The 17666-nt window shown below is 32.5% G+C and overlaps 1 protein-coding gene across 1 annotated transcript; it reads right to left on the bottom strand.

Annotated features, from left to right (window-relative positions):
* Positions 1–331: 331 nt before the first annotated feature.
* Positions 332–14472, bottom strand: nAChRalpha2 (nicotinic acetylcholine receptor alpha2). Its single transcript, XM_065358550.1, has 7 exons — positions 13912–14472; positions 10312–10356; positions 8914–9023; positions 7209–7389; positions 6530–6686; positions 5660–6411; positions 332–5278 (listed from the first exon to the last, which is right to left on the bottom strand). The coding sequence occupies exons 1-7, from the start codon at positions 14113–14115 to the stop codon at positions 5069–5071; spliced, it is 1659 nt and encodes a 552-aa protein (XP_065214622.1). The 5' UTR covers positions 14116–14472; the 3' UTR covers positions 332–5068.
* Positions 14473–17666: the final 3194 nt, after the last annotated feature.

Genomic DNA, 17666 nt, shown 5'->3' with positions numbered 1-17666 from the left:
ATAAAATTCATCTCGCGTGTAAAAAAAAAAACATATCAAATTATCAGACCTGTTACAAGTTATAATTCACCCAGGTAAGTAATGCAATAAGGTAAGTTGGTATATATAATAATATTATATTATTTTTATAACTGATGCATCGACCTTGAGGTTTGCATAATAATGCAGGTCACAAGAGTACCTACCTACCATACCTACGCATACGCACTCATTATTTCAAATTGCATTCTCCAATTTTCCATCACATTCGTAACTAATTTGAAACAAGCGTGTTTCAGTTAAATTTTCCACTTAGAGAACGCGGTTTTAGAATTATAATAAAAATACTCAATAACGCCATATGTTCTCTTTATTGAACGTAACAAAATAATTAAGTATATAAAAAAACAAAATTGTATAAAATCATTTAGTCCTGAATACAGATACATTATTACACTAACGTGATATTAAAACAATTACACAATTATTGATAAACATAATAATATAATAAGCTTCGCTATAACAACCACAAAACGTACACAATAAAGATCAAATTATAAAATAAAACAAAACACGAAGCTGTTCATTATTTGCCAAATTTTGGAAACGTTCGGTAAACATTTATATCAAATCATAACAAAAAAAAAAAAAAAAAAAAAAATGATTATCAATTGCAAGAACATACAAAAGAAAAGATGAGCATACATAATCCAAAATAATATCCATAATAAACATGCAAGATACATAAAACATATTTAGGAACTTTTCATAACCGATAATGTAAAAGCTATTAGGTGTATGTCTTAGTTAAATATATTTATGTAGGATCATTTGGCTATTTACTGAAAAAAAGAAGAGAAGGTACCCACTACATATAGGTACTTAAGTCAGTAAATATTGGAAATGACGAGACAAAAGTGGTACCAGCTGCATGGTTAAAGGGTTACGTGATCTTGAATTGCAAGTAATAGGTATTTCATAATTTAAGTTTATATTTTATCGGTAATAATTTTGTGATGCGCGAAAGGAAAAAGAATGCTGAAAGTTTACGAGTGTGTAGGTTGGCACTAGGTTAGAATAGACTACTTACTTATTTTATGCATTGTATCGGATAAGTGTATATTTTAATAGGTATAATTCACGGTGTTTTTAATTTTTTTAAAAATACCTACATACTTGATTTATTTATTGGTTACCTATCTAAACAGGCAGACATGCACCACGTTTACCTATCTTTTTGTGATAAAATTTGAGTGTAGGAAATGATTTGATCCAAAGTTTGATTGACAAAATCGGAAATACGTACCTAGTCAATTTATCGATCTTCTATCATATCTTATTTAGAAATCAAAATATCTGAATCCGAATATTTTATTCATCTGGATGTTTACATGAGCTTAGATTTCATAATCATCGGTTTGAAACATGAGTTAAAGTGCCTACCAACATCATATGTGATAAATGACCAAATTTTGTAACTTATAAGCTAGACTAACCGATGTACAAAAAACGCTATAAATTCTTATGCGATTAAATTAGGAAATTGTTTCTGCGAGGATTTAATTTTCGAAATTAATGCGAGATGTGATTAGCCTTTATTTTGACAATCTTTTAATTCCATTTCGAAAGATCCTATTATTTAAGGAATTACCTAGTTGAATCATAAGCGGTTTTAATTGGAAATCAAGCACGAATAGGTCGCAAAACAATGTATATTATAGTTAACATTATCTTCCTAAGATTTGAAAAGATGAACTATGAAAACATCAGCCTCTCATAATTAAAAGTACCTAAGGAGATCAACATGAAAAGGGGTTAAAAATTGTAACTTTTATTATCAGTAGTCACTCGGCGCGATAGGTACCTAGGTAGGTACAGGCTACAATTACACACGTTTACCATTATTATTTAACTTTTTTTACCGCGGTAATTACGTTTCAGTTTATAATTCCAAAGTAAATAAAATACATACACATATCTAATTTAAAACAGAAGTAGTAAAAAAGTCGTTAAATCTTCAGTCTGCGCATAATTAAACGAAAATTAAACCAGGACGGTAGTTACGCGCATGATATAGAACGAACACGATCACCACAATGGTAAGTGAGTACCTATTTGTAATTTTAATGCTTAATTCAAGTAGACACCTATATCTACGAGTACAGCGTCGAAAGCTGTGTTTTATTAACATCTACGTAGGTATTCTTCCGAATAGACATTTAAATTGAAATTTCAAACCGATTATTGTAACGCATTTCGAATTAGGTACCCACGTATTATGTATGTACCTACCTAATTTAAGAAGATATTGGGATTGAAGGCATCTCATGAATATCATGCCCAATGCCGCAGTACGTATTGTCTTTGAAATTATTTATGTATATGTACAAGAATTTAAATTATCGTGGCGCTGGAGTATTTGAGAATGTAACATGGAGGGGGTACGTGGGATTTTTCCCTTCTCAGTCCAAAAATGAAAAACTTGAAAAAAGCACCAAAAATTCGCAACCCTATTGGAAATTTTCTGAATAGCAGGTGATTGATCATGAAGTTACTTTTTAAAAAGTGAAATCGTTCAGTTTTCTTTCACCGATTTTTTATCAAAAAAAAATCGCTCAAATAACCTCCATCAGTTGACTTGACATCGACTGTCCGCCACTCTTCATAGTAGTTTTTTTTTCAACGAAAAATACCTACAGAACTTCTCAAAAATAAAATGTCTATGTTGGGTGTTTATTTTAGGGACTGCTGCCCCATGCAAACTTTCAAGTGCTATTTCAATGGGTGTATCAGAATTTTATCTCAGGTGAAAAGCTACTCTTTGATTCATTCTTCCTGAAGGCTGTAGCAAATTTTTGAATTCGTTGGTTTTCGAAAACCTGTTAAAATTCATTATTTGAAGTTTCAGAGAGGCTCAGTTTCAATAACATATTCAATTTGAAAGGTCAAAAATAGGATGTACTGAACTGAATTTCTGCTTTTTACCTCGAGCGGTAATACGACTCGATGATGATGAACTGAATTTTATAGATTAACATTAAGTATCTACTTATACACACATACATATTTAAATACTTTTCGTAATTCTTTTACTACCTGGTTGAAAATCGGGATGGGTATACTAATCTCACATTTTTACTTATAAATGACTAATTTGCTGTACATACAGGCCCAGCTCTGAGCATAAAAATAACGGGAAAATATTCTTGAGAGGTAAATGTGCAGTTATTACATGAATGCGTGCAAAAGACGTAAAAAAGCATCACTCTGTGCACCTATTTATGATAATTTTCTTGAAATCGATTTCCAGTAATATTATGAAATTGAATAAAATGTGTAAGTATTTAATCAGTTTTTAAATACTCGTATTATTGTGAACTCGAGGAAAACGACAACCCCAAAATCTACGAGTATGTTATTTCGATGACTTAGGCAATTTTAAAAATGGACGGATGTAAACAAGAATAAATAGTTTCATTATTTTAGATACAAGTTGAATCAAACGAAAACCAAAAAATATTTTTGAAGGGCAGTAAACAGACACATTCAAGAATTCAATGTTCAATTTCCACTGGATTTTTCGCTCAAATCGTAGAAAAGAAAAACAAAATTCAAAATTTTCTTGATCGTGCTAAAAATTTATGTTTGAAATTTTAGAATAAGTATCACAGTTGAAAATGTTTCCAGTATTATATCTACCTATAATTTTTTAAGACATTAGGTAGGTATGTCGAAATGTCGTCCCTCATTCAAACGTCACCTGTGTTTATTTTATTCAGATTTCACTGTGTTTAATTTTTCATTACCTATGTATGTAAGTAAGTAGGTATATTGTACAGGGTGTCCGATGAGCGAATTGCAATACTTCACATTTAGATACAGCTGGGAGAAATACATATAACGTTTTTAAAAAAATGAAAAAATTGAAATTAATTTTTGACCTAGGCAGCACATTAAAAAATAAGCAAAATCATTTCGTATGATTTTTTGCCTAATCTGCAAATCGAAAGGTTATGAACACATTTTGAAAAAAATGTTTATGGCCATTTAAAAAATGATTAAAGTAGTGGTTTTAAATTGTAGTATTTGGTGTACAGAAAGTTTTTGGCGTAATGACTATTTTTTTGGTCACTTTTGAAATTGTGATTTTTTTCTTTTCAAAATCTGTTCCGTAGCCCCTTCATTTTGTAAGTTGAACGAAAAGTCAAATGAAGCAGGTAGTAATTTTGCTTATTTTTTGATACAGGTACCTACTACCCTCCCTTGTAAAAACGTAATTTGTACCTTCAATTTCGAATCATTTTTTTTTTTTTTTTTTTTTTTGATAAAAATGTTTGTTAAAATAAGTATACCTAGGTGTCTAATTTGAATAAACCTGGAATTGGACTTTTTATGCGATTAATTGATCCAATCAGACCTTTTCTTTTTTTAATTAATTTAATTTTTCATTTCATTTTATTTTGTTATCGAATTATGAATTGAATTTCTTTTTCATTTTTGCATTGTGCTTTAGAAAATGTTGGGTGGAGAATGTTTCAAAAGTAAGTAGGTACGTATTAAAACCAAAATTTTATAGGAAAAAGGAATCACACCAGAAACTGGTAAGCTCTAGAATGAGTCGTTTTTCTTCGATGCATTTTCCAAAATTTCCAAGTAGCAATAACACGAATGAATTACCCATCATTCTGTGCTCACATTATATCCATAATAGGTAGGTACACAAATCCCTTGTTCCTACACCCTTCCTTCTTTTGCTGCTATAAAAACTAAAGCGTATGCGTATTATAAGGTAGAAAGTGCTTCGAACCAGCCGCAAAACAAAAAATTCTGGCGCCACGGCGTACAAAAATTAAGTATGCTCCGCATGAAATACAAAAGCCGAATTAAAAAAAGATATCACACAAAAATAATAAAGAATCATTAATTTATTTTTAGCGAAAAAAAGGCAAAGCAACGAATTGAAAACTTAAATTAAATAAAAATTAAACTTATAAATCAAATGAGCATTCGAAAAAAGTATAAATCGGTATATTTAACGAACAATTAAAGTTAAAATGTTACGATGACGGATTTCATATTAATTCGGAAGTTATTTTTCCGTTTCTGCTGCGTTTATTACATTTTGCTGATGTGGAATGAACGAATGGGCGAAACCGACATCCATCGCAGGACTACTCTCTCCGCAAAATGTAGGTGCTTCGCAAAGTATTACTACTGTTCCAACAACAGAAGCGATCGAGAATATCCATAAGAATAAACGATCAAGCACCATAGCTACGAATCCCCAGTCCAAATCTTCCTGCAAGAAGAAGAATTAGAATATTAGTTTCTGAGGGACCGAGATAAATTTTTTTATAAGTACATATAGGTACATATTAAATTATGGGTAGGTATTGAACAGGTTTTCTGCTAGTAGAACTAAACATCGAACATATGGCAAGAAGTGAGGGATGGTGCAGAGTCAATTTAAAATACGAGTAAATACGTATTTCAAAGAGATATTGCAATTTAAAATTCAAAGATTTATAAATGTGTAGACCTTCCCATCCTAATGATTTTGTATTTTGCTTTTTGCTAAACCCTTAGAACTTTCTTATTTCATTAGGTAGGTGCCTACCTACCTATTTAAACTAGAAAAAAAATAGATATATGTAGGATAATTTCGATCAAATAAACTTACGGCATTAAATTCATCCTGTCTTTGCAAATGGTGTTGTATGAATTTCACGTTGTGAATTGCCTTTTCCAATTCAAATGGATATTTTTTCCTCACAGCCACATCGCTTAAGCTTTCATCCAGACCAGCCATAGAAGGTAATCCATTATACGTGTGTCCACCCGTCACACCATTTCCACCTAAAAAACCTAAATAACCTCCTAACCTGGTACTGGCCGAATGCAGTCCATTACAGCTACCAGCTTGTAGTCTTCTCAACGAATCCGGCGATGAAGGTATGGAAGCTGCAATCATGGCTGAATTCATCTTAGACCTTCGAGCAGCCCTTAATTTTTGCTTAAACGCCGCATCGACTAATAATTGTTGAGGAACTCTCATTAATAATAGTTTAGGCAGTCGTCTGATAAATATCTCTCTTATCCACGGAGCCATTTTGTGAGTACTCGGCTTCCGATAATGAATATTTAATATAATAATTGTAATTATCACACAAAGGCCGACGAGGAACATGGTGAATAGAAGATATTTTCCCAGCAACGGTAATGCCAGTGAAGTCGATGGCATAATTTCCGATATAAGTAAGAAGAACATGGTTTGAGATAACAAGATGGTAATGCAAAGGGCTATTTTTTCACCAGAATCCGCCGGCAGATAAAACACCAGTACTGATAAATAGGAAATTCCTACCGTTGGAACGATTAAATTAACCGTGTAAAATAACGTTCGACGACGAAGCGTGATGTTGAAAAAGATATCTGCGAGGGAATAAATATTGCATTAGTTTGGTTTTAATAATTTTTAAAAATTATTTAAATTTATCGATTAGGTTACGCAGGTATCTATTTATAGTAATAAAGTAATTTGTTGTCTCACCGGGGTATGGTTCCGGACAGCACGAGTAATATTTTATGTGAGCTTCAGCCGGTACACCCATTATATCCCATTCAACGCTGGGGTAGTATTCTCTTAAATCAATGCCAATTTGCACCATATTCTTACCAGCTTCCTGGTTAATGTGTTGTAAATCGATCTAATCGCAAATAAATAGGTATTATATTTTAGACATCCATGATATAGGTAGGTAAAAGTAATAGTATGCACATATTGTAATTTTATAATCTGCTATTATCATTTATCTGCACAGAATGGTCTTTTTTTTTAGTTTTAAAAATTACCTTCTTTTTTTTTTAATTTTAGGCATTTATTTACTTTAGTTTTTAAGAATTATGACCTACAATTAAGGTGTCTTCTGCCCAAAGTTGAGTACCTAATCAAACTCGATATTGAAGTATAATAGCTGACACCTATAACAAAGGAATCTCAGTCACTCGACGTCCAACTCGAAAGAGCTGAATTAATTTGGCTCACTGAAATAACATGTCATCCACTCCTCGGAACCAAATTTGAGCCAACAAAGCTGATTTTTTCCATGAATTTTGTAACTTCAAAGTTAAAAACAAGAGAGACGTTCAAAGTCTGAGAAGAACCATTCCATGCTTGGTATTTCTAACTACCCTCTTAGATATAGGTACCTAACAATCATGATAATTACCTGATCTCCGCCGTAACTCCAGGAACCGAATTTCATAAAACAAGTTTGTTGGTCATAAGGAAAATATCTTACATCTATCTCACAGGATGATTTAAAAATAGCAGGAGGAGTCCAAAACACTTTACCAGTGTAATGTAAGACAGCTTTTGTCATCGTGGTAACAACGTATTCACCATCCGCACTGAAAATCATTTAATTATTAAGGTTACTTCTTTTTTTGTTTTTCTTAATTAAAAACGGTACCTACCTAACACGAGAATTCTATCGAGGGAAAAGATACCTCGTTATTTTGTCAACAAGCGTCATTTTTTTTTAATTATTAAATAAGTCGAGTATACATTCATCGCGGTTTTCTTTATCCTATTCAAGCATTACGAAAGATTTTACGCAAATTTTTACTTTCAGTCTACTTATAAGAGAAAAAAATGACGATGAAACGATTTTGAAGGCCATAGCGTATCGTATCTCGAGAAAAATCTAAAAATCAAGTTCCATTATTGATTTTCATTTAACAAGTGTACACCCATCAACTTCAAGTTTACAAAAAAAAGAACAGCTCTTATCAACATCTTTGTCATTTATATTTTTTCACAGAAGAATGAATTTAATGGGGTTAGATAGGCGAATAAGTATATCGGTTCGGTTATAATTATTTAATGGTTGATGTGAGATATTGTCATTGCAAGCGATGTATTTCAATTTTGAATAATTTCACCGCAATTTCTACTTTTATTTGCCTCGTCGTAAATTATTATATCGAGTAATTCTTGAATAAAACCCATCCTTTTGCTCCTTTTTTTTGCAATCAAAAAATTTTAAAACAGGAAAAATGTTTTAAAAGTGAGATACAAATTACCTACTGAAACGTTAACTATTTGAATTGGATTTTGGCTTCGTATGAGTCCCTGTCGTTTTTGCCACTTGTTGCTTAACTTGAATTTCTAAAAAGTGGATCATTAAATTGGCTGAAAATTGAGGATATGAAAGAAGAGGGGGGGGGAATATGAAAACACTAGATTACTTCAAAATTTTCAAAAATGAAGTACAATTCAAAAATCCCTTCAATTAAATCAAGGGCCAAGCGAGTCAAATATTTTAAATCTAACGCAGGCTGCTAAAACTTAAGAAGTGGCCAATTTAGTAGGTAGAGACTAAATTTATATACCTCTATTTATTTGGTTGATAAAAAATGCAGGTAAACAAACCACGTACCAGCGTACGCGTATACCTACTACGCGAAATGAAAATTCTTGTGGACGTGTAAGCGTAGACATTAGGCACAAATGCAAATTACTTCTACTTTATTAATTTAAATAAAATGTCAGATTTCCATTTCTCAAAATACCTATATATCCCCCACATTAACGATCAATAATTTGAGCACGAGATAAAACGTTGAAACCACCCCTGGATTCGCGAACTTCTGATAATGTTGCTCGCCAAATACCTGATTGCATTCAAAATTCTACTAATTTTTAAAAACGAAACAGCCATTTAATAAATTCATGCTGCTACGCCAACCAGATAAATTAATTACACGTAGGTAAGTACCTACTCTTGTGTTTCGGTATTGCAATAATAATGTTTTCAAAACACAAACGTGCAAACTACATAGCTATATCTTCAAACGTGGCTACTTATAGTTTCAGCGGAAACAAGCCAACAAGGTGGAATTTTGTGAAAATAACATCACATAGGCACTTACTTATTATACAGTACAATATCGGGCAACCAAATGTGTTCAGATGGCACGTAAAGTTCTGTAACTCCTCCGTATTCAGCCGGCTCCCATGTGAATTTATCATCGTTCCATTCCTACGGATTAATTCAAATTGTATTCGCAAACTCTACAATGAGCAAAAGTTCTAGAAAATAAAATATTCGCTGAAAAAAAATAGTCAACTCTTTCGTGTAGTTTACAGCTCGTGTAGTGTGTCCTTAGTGACGTAATGTTTAAAATGAAGATTTTCTAGCTATCATCAAGATGAATATGTATGCCTTTTTTGGATTCATTTAAAAACGGATTATTACTTTTCATCGTAGGTATAACAATTTCAGCGAGGTTTCGAATATTTATTTTTTCACGATGAGTGTTTGTTTTTTAAATACAACAATAATGATATTTCTTTGTTTGATTTTGAAAGGGTGTAGCATATATTCATGAAGAATTTGAAATGTTATAAAAATACCCATCTAAGGTTGAGTACAGAAAATGTAAATCTACCTACGATACAAGGTGTCTGATAAAATGTCTGTCAGACTTCGAATTTGAAGGTAACCAGATACGAGAAACAAGCAAATTCGGTAGACGGGATGTCTATGGTCTATCTTGATATTTAAGAGGGTGGTTTGAAAATTTGCAAATGAAATTCTCGTGATGAATGGAACACTAAAGCAACAGAACTGTATATGTCTTTTATTGCTCTAAAAAAAACTCTGAGGAAAGATATTTTGCGGAACATCTTATGTAATACATATTAATGGTAAGTAGGTAGGTAGATAAATAGATATAGGAACCAATTTTTTTATTAACTTAAGCAAAGTTTAGCTCAAAAAGAAGCTCGATCGACTTTTTTCCGAACAAAAATCACCTTATTCCTTTATTAAAGAAGTTTTATAGAGATGGACACGATTTTTATCACAATAAATCAACGTTTCAGTGTACCTATTTTTATCCGCCTTAGAACATTCATTGCCAGAGATTCAATTTTCTTCGGTAATAAAAGTTATTCATTATTTGAAAACAAGGTTTCTTCGGGACTTTCGTTTTCCAAAAGGGTCCAGAATAAATTTCAACGTCAAAAATGTGAAAATATTTTAATGTTATCTGACAAACATTTCTAAAAATCCCACGAGGTAAAAATGAAATTTAATTAGACAATCTACATTATTTTCAAAACGAAGATAAACCGAAAGAATGCTTCAAGTACATATATAAAATCAGCACCAATTTTGGCCACAAAATATTTAAAAAAATTTAGAATCAAAACAGATGATATGTAAATGGCCGATCTTTGTAACATTTTTAAATGAACGTACGAAGTTGACACAAATTATTCTTCCCAAGATTCTACTGTTTTGAAATTCTACAAGTAATACTTACATGTTCCAGCCAGACGTTAGTCGTTAAAATTTGGTCCTTCAAGTTCTGAAACATAACAAAAATACCGAATCAATGAGAAAAAAATCATCTAGATACATAACTGCATAGAAATAACGAGTCGAGCTTTATTAATGAAACGCGTTGTATTTTAATATTTCATCGAACTCTTTAAATTTTTTAGAAGATTTTAAAGTCCTAAATGTCATATTTCCCATCTATAATATCTATTTATTTCAAACTTGAGCAAAATATCGAACGCGTGAGCATAGGTAAGTAAAAAAATAAGTGTACCTATACAATAGATTCACAACTTATTTTGCAGAACTCTTCGTGAAAAGCCTCTAAACAAACTGCGTATTTTTTTTCCTTTCCAGCTAAATTAGACGCAATGACCCATACAGTAGGTACTTACATACCTACTAATTACTTTTTTAAATCTCTTTTTAAAATATATACCAAAACGAAAAATGAAAAACAAAAATCGTAAGATTACTGAAGCGTTCAAGTACTTGTACTGGTAAGTACCTATCTACGTATGATAAACAAATGGAAAATGATGAGATCTCATTGTTTTGTTCAACAAGCAGTTTTCTTAATTATCTTCATTCGCGAATAGATGAAAATTACGGATTAATTTCAATTTTTTAGAATATATACATCGTAATTTCTTTCAGGTTGTGCTATACAATATGAATAATTATCCGTATTAGAGTAGGTAGGTAGAGCATATATAGATGCTATTGAAACATGAAATTTTACGCCTTACTTATTATGTACTTATTTCGCTCTTGCCTCTCCGTTGCTAATTATACCTATTAAAAGAAATTATGAAAATTAATTTTCCACTTAACGTGTTTTAATTGCGCTACATTTGTGGTTTCGAATAGTCGGATAATCTGTTAAATCATGTTTGTGAAAATAATCAAATAAAACGTTTTTGGTTTCCTATCAATTTTGTAGTCTTTTTTTTTACGATAAATTACAGTGTGTTCATTATTAATCCTATTTCGAGTAAGTATATACTGCGTAATGAAGACCACTATATCCGCCAGGGGAATCCTAATTTTTTCAAATTTCTCAATGGTGCCTTCCAACTTCTCTATACGATTGTAAAACCTTGTAAATTTTCAGGTTTTCAAATAAGAATATACCTAACTGTTGATTTAGAATTTCACAATCTCACATCCATTCTCTTGGAAGCTCTGCAACATGATTTTTCTCTTAATTTGACCAATTTAGAGGTAGATACCTACATACCTAAAAGCTTTCAAATTTTGAAAGTTTCACAAGAAACTACGAATGGGGGAGAATAAATGCCCCCTGCTTCCATCTGGCTAAGGTGGTAATGGAACCGTCCCAGGGAACTTATAATAACATTAAGCTGTATGAGAGGATCTGATTTCTGGATGAAGTTGATGTGGAATACAGTGGCTTTACCGGTGTGAATTTTACTGTATTTACGGCGAACTGGTTATGCAAATCTATTAACATACGTATGTATTTTTAGCGCGGCTGGTGTAAAACACGAGGAGATATGATTTGAGCACGTATTCGTGAATTTTCAAGGAGTTGATTCGCGTTAGTGTTTTACAAATGAATTGGAAATTGGAATAATTCCCGCTTCCCTTCTAACGGTTTCTTCCAATTCCGCTCCTTCCTCAAAAAGTATTTCGTTTCAAAAATCGACCTACGAGTATGTTTAAACTTTTCATCAATTTCCATATTTTAGTATAAAATGGTTTGTTCGAAGCAAAATGATCATAAATTCAATTTTTTAGTATTTTGATAACATGTAAAGGAATGGGGCGAGAGAGAGGTAAAGACGTAGGTTCGAAAAGATAAGGTGATATTCGAACTCAACATGCACTTTCAAATCCACTAGTCCACTATGTACAATCAATATCCCCTATCATTCAAAAAATCTTTTCTGAATTCATATCTTTTTTACTTAATGAAAACTGAAAAAGTACATTTTTTTCTACATTTTACTTTTGAAAATTACCTACTTTTTTAAAGCATGCTCTACAAATTGAAATAGAGATCATATAAAACAATTATTTTGAGTCAAATAACTCAAATAACAATTATCAAACTCGTCTAAGAGATTGAAGTTACAAAAAATCTGATCAAAAAGTTACAAAAAATTAAACTTTCAGCTGATTATCCAAAATTAAACCTCTCTAATACATCTTAGCTTTTATTTTATATCATTCTAGCCCCTGATACAGTGACCAGTTAAAAAAAGGATTTCTACACGTGGTTTGTTGCTGAGAGCTGAACAATCGTCATCCAACTGATAAATCCATACATATCAATCTCAAGACGAGTAAAATTACTACACAAAGCAAAATTTATATTGATAGGTAAGTACCTACCTACTTTAAACCCTAGTAATCAAATTTGACTGACGCCTAAGCGTTCAGGTTATTTTTCCCTGTATACGAGTTTCCTGCTGTGTTTCGTTATTAATCGAAGAAAATTTTTACTTTTGGCTCACAACGAACACACACACATAGCATGAACTCATCTTTAGCATGCGCTCTCAAACTTCAGAAAGAAATGAAAATAGGCAAGAACGTCGGTTTACAGATAGCCCGCTATGTAAACAATTTTAAATCCACTACTGAATCTGCGTAAGTTGAAAAATCCAACCAATATTTGTATTTCACGTTTACGTTTGTATTCAGCGTTGAAATAGCTTCAACGTAGGTATATATTATTTGAATAAATAGCGAGTGGATTGATTTTTCGAGGTAAACGTCAATCGTACGTATAAATATAGGCATATTTATCAAACGTACAATATACAATGGGTATTTATGAAAACGTGAGATGCAAAATTGATACTTACCTAATGCGTTAATTGAAAATCATTAATGAGAAATATTGTGCCTAATTTATTTATCTAATCCCCTTCTAATGAATCCTATGCATGTTTTATGAATAACTCCCTACAAATATACAGTTATGCAATTTCATCAACTTCTCTCAGAATCACAATGAAAATATATGTACTGCTTTTCAGCATCGAGAGAGAGCATTTTTTGAAACATTTGAGTATTCGATTTGGCAATGGGATAAATAGAATTGGTTTGATTTTAAAAACTATAGGTACCTATTAACACATCTTACATTCTCTCACATTGTACATACTACCTATGGTGCAAGTAATCAAAGTTTCAAAATGACAAAATGTGGACTTGAGAGGGAAACGATCAACTAAAAAAACAATGTTTTTAGCCTCAGTTACCTACTCGTATTGATTAGGTAGTTTTTTCGAACAAATTTCCAAAATCACATTTAAAAAATATACTTAATCCATCCGGATAGAAAATCGATTGTTGTGTTTGTGTTGTATCTGAACGTTATTTTCATATTACTTCATCACTCGAACCAAAGGTATAATTTTGATTTATCAAAAACGGTTGCAGTTACAAATCAATATCACATACGAGTACAACGAAATTAGCACCGCGAGAACAATACACGAAACGACGTCGGGTTTTGGGCACACGCCTCTTTTTTTCGATTGCTAGTTTGTAAATTTCTCAACATGTGTAGCACTTGAAAGAAGAGAAGAGCTATGAACTATAATCTTACCAATTCTATGAGCTGAGATAGCCTGAGTCCGAGTTTCACCAAGATAGTATCTGTATTATTGGATACCGGTCTAATGAGTCGATTGTAGCTGCTGAGCAGATCATCGTACAATCGTTTCGCATCAGGATTACCAAATACTCCCGATATTGTAACCAATAATTGTAATGCAAAAGGCAGCATCAGTGTACTTAACGTCGATCGCATTCGGAGCACTTAACATAGCACCTGTATAAATTACTTTTATCACTCGTAGATACACTCGGTGCTGATCAAACTCACGTTTTTAATCATAAATACAATCGCGATCGAAAGTCATTTTGACTTATTGTCGATTTACGTTTATACAAAAGGCACGCATTTTTACTAACGACTTTTCCCTATCATTACTAGTACTAATATTACTATACTACTACGACTACAACTACTACCAAAAAAAAAGAGAGAAATAAAAAGGTGAAAAAGAAAAAAAAAAAGATGGTATCGTCACTGCTATCGTTTTCGGAAGTTAACGAGCGAACAGCACCGTGGCGGTGGCTGTATTATCGGAATAGTAGCGCGCTTTATCCCATCCCTTGTGAAAATATTTTGCAGGCTGGTACGCGCGCGCACTGCAGACTCCTCGCGCTGTACCTACTAAAACATCGTTCTTAGCACTTTTCCAATGTATCTTCCATTTTCCTCCAGAAGAAAAAGAAAAAGAGCAACGTTTCGTCCGTTTCGTTGATTATGCGTTTCCTGAAGAATTTACTGAGCTTTATTTTATCGGCAAGGCGACGTTGCCACGTTGAATAAACATGACTTTTTTATATATACATTAACTCGTTACACGCGCTGATTTATTGCCGGTATTAGCTCATCTGAAAATTCACTCGAAATTTTTCCCGGACCCCTGGCCCCCTCTCGCCTCCCTCCTCGCGTTGCTGTAGCTGTACTCGTATTCTCGACGTAGGTATTGTAACTGCTGCCGCGCCGCGCGCAAAATTATCAAAGGCCGGAATTGTTATCGGCATCGTGTCTCGAAACTGTCACATCTCCGCGCCAGCCATCGCCATCCACGCTATGGATTCCCAGCGCGATATTTGCTCGCAGCAACAAACCGCGTCGCGTTTAGGGTCAACCATAACAATTTAGGGATACGATAACCTACCTACTTAATTTCGGTGGTCATTTTTTATTCCATCGTTAAAACAAACGTACGTATGGTACGTAATGTTCGATTGAGTGGCGAGAGCTTTTGGCTTGGGGTTTTCCATCATCTTCAACACGAATGTACCTAATCCTAATCACAAGTATTTGTAAAGGCATTTGCTTAAAGCAGATGGTACCTCAAATGATGAAATCGACAAAACGTTCTTATTCGAGAAAGAATTCTCGAAACTAAATAAATGTTTGAAGTTTAAAAGTAAAATATTGTTGTTTAATAGGAAACATAAAAGCTCATCATTTTTTTCGAAACCTACCCCCTTCCTCTCCAAACTGTTGATCTACTGGTGCACAAGTTTTATAGTGGGTGTGTATTATAGGTCCCTTTTGATCTAATTAAAATTAAGTGGAAATCAGACAGTTTTAATATATGGTGCAGATAATTCGATTTTAGAGAAAAATAATTCAGTGGTAGATCTAGATTGTAAAAAAATAACTTTCTGTAATCTATTTTATACAAATTTTCTTTCAGAAATGCTCACAAGAGAACCTCTGGGCCGCTCAAGTCATCAATTTCACTCAATTTTTCACTCGAGCATGACTGACTAGCTGATAAGGTACGAGTATGCTGCATGATGAGCTATTAAGTGGCGCACAAAAAAGCTCAGCTGCTTGAATGGAAAAATAAAGGATCTTGCAGGATTTAAATTTTCCAAAATAATGCAAAAGTTTTATGAATAAATTTTTTTAAAAAAAACAAACGGCCAGTTATTACTCTGGAAAACATCATTTCTTCTAATACAATTGCCATTGCATTTTGAGACTCACTAAGTACGAATAGAAAGCAAGTTTGCCTCAAAACACGATGATAGAATCTCAACTTGAAAGTTCTCAGCTTTAACGTTACGTTTTTCAACCATTTTGGGCTTTCATGCACAAAGTTTTAGAAGAACTTGTGTCTCAAAAAGAAGTTTTTTTTGTGCCCCGAATTTTTAATACCTAATGTTTTTATAAATTTTTTTTTATTATTATTATAAGTACTAATAAAATGATACTGAATCCTAAAAAAAATGCGACTGGGTTGCAACAACTCCCTTCTAAGTCCAGTAAAAAAAAAAAAATGATTAAAATAATTACCTAATTACTGAGTGATTGAGATGTCGGAAAATTGACGATAAATCAATTAGTATAAGTATATAGTACGTTCATAGAAGGATTTTGTTTCAGTGAACAGCCTTTAATGTGATTTTATTTTTACGAAAGGAGGACTACAGGTAGAGGTACGTAGTTTTATAGGTATCATGTACCTCGAACCGCCTCTCACCCCCCTCCCCCCAGTTTCTGCTCTGATTTAGTGATCATGGATGAAATAAACATACAAAAATAGAAATATCAATAGTTTAATTGTGCTGACGCTATACACCGAGGTTTCTTTTCTCAAATATATACTTAGTATGTAAAATTCTCATCTCCAATTCGAGCTGTGACCTACGTGCTCGAATTTATATTCTCTCGAAAAATAACCCAAGACATATTTTAAACGTCTTTAAAATTTTATTCCACGTAACTCGAGCAGCGTGTTTTTTTATTCAACTCGAATTAGAATTCGCTATACAGAATAGTCTAAACCTACCTTTCGCAACTGCGTCAACCGCAAAGCAAAAAATTTCAGCCTTTTACGTAGATCTGCGTATAATCAATTAAAGAAAATGAGATACAGAGAAAAAAAAGCACATCCGCAATACTTCTTCATTATGCAGTGCTATGAGCCAAGTAATTTTGAAAATTCTCTAAACTTTTCAAGTCTAATTCGGTAAGGGTTTTTTTCTCGGTATAATAAATTAAAATAATTATTATACTCGCGCAAAGCATGCCTGTTTTTACCATAAACGATGCAATAATTATTTGAAATTTTTTTTTTGCTGATTCGAAGTACAAAATATACGTACAGTAGTTCTGCTTAAAACAAAATAGTGCCTCACTAAAAGTTTGAAGAATTTCTATATGTGTAATATACTTACTTGATTTTTTGGAATGAAAATGGGAGCTCAGGTAATATTTTTACCACAATATTCACCATTTTATGATTTGGTATGAATAAACAGACAGATAGGCAGGTAGGTAATATCGACCTATGCATTTTGACTCATTTTATTAGTATCAATTCGAGTGGAAAATGTTTTAAAGAAATTGAAAAATACGGGCTCGAATTCGACTACCCTAGCGCATAAAATAATTTTTAAAATTGAATGGAAAAATAGGCTACCTAATAAAAGTAGGTATACAAATAAAAACACGAAGAAAAAAAAGAACAAACGGAAGCAATAAATACTCTTTTTAGTGCTCCACGAATGAACATTATTAACAAGATCGTATATATATAATTTTTTTTCTCAACATGCAGTACGTATATGGCAATTTTTATGCGCCTACAATTCACTGTTTTAGGTACTTGGAAGCAAATACCAACACGTGATTGCAAAAAAGACAAAATATGCATGAACATTTTTTCATCCGCTGCCATGCCGATATAAACGTGAATTCTATAATAGCACTTTTGTAGTAAAATAAAAGTAAAAAGAAGAGAAAAAATAGCAAAATAAATAGACACT

Source organism: Planococcus citri, chromosome 3, assembly GCF_950023065.1.
Source record: "Planococcus citri chromosome 3, ihPlaCitr1.1, whole genome shotgun sequence".
Lineage (NCBI taxonomy): Eukaryota > Metazoa > Arthropoda > Insecta > Hemiptera > Pseudococcidae > Planococcus > Planococcus citri.
This window is presented reverse-complemented; position numbering and strand designations above follow the sequence as displayed.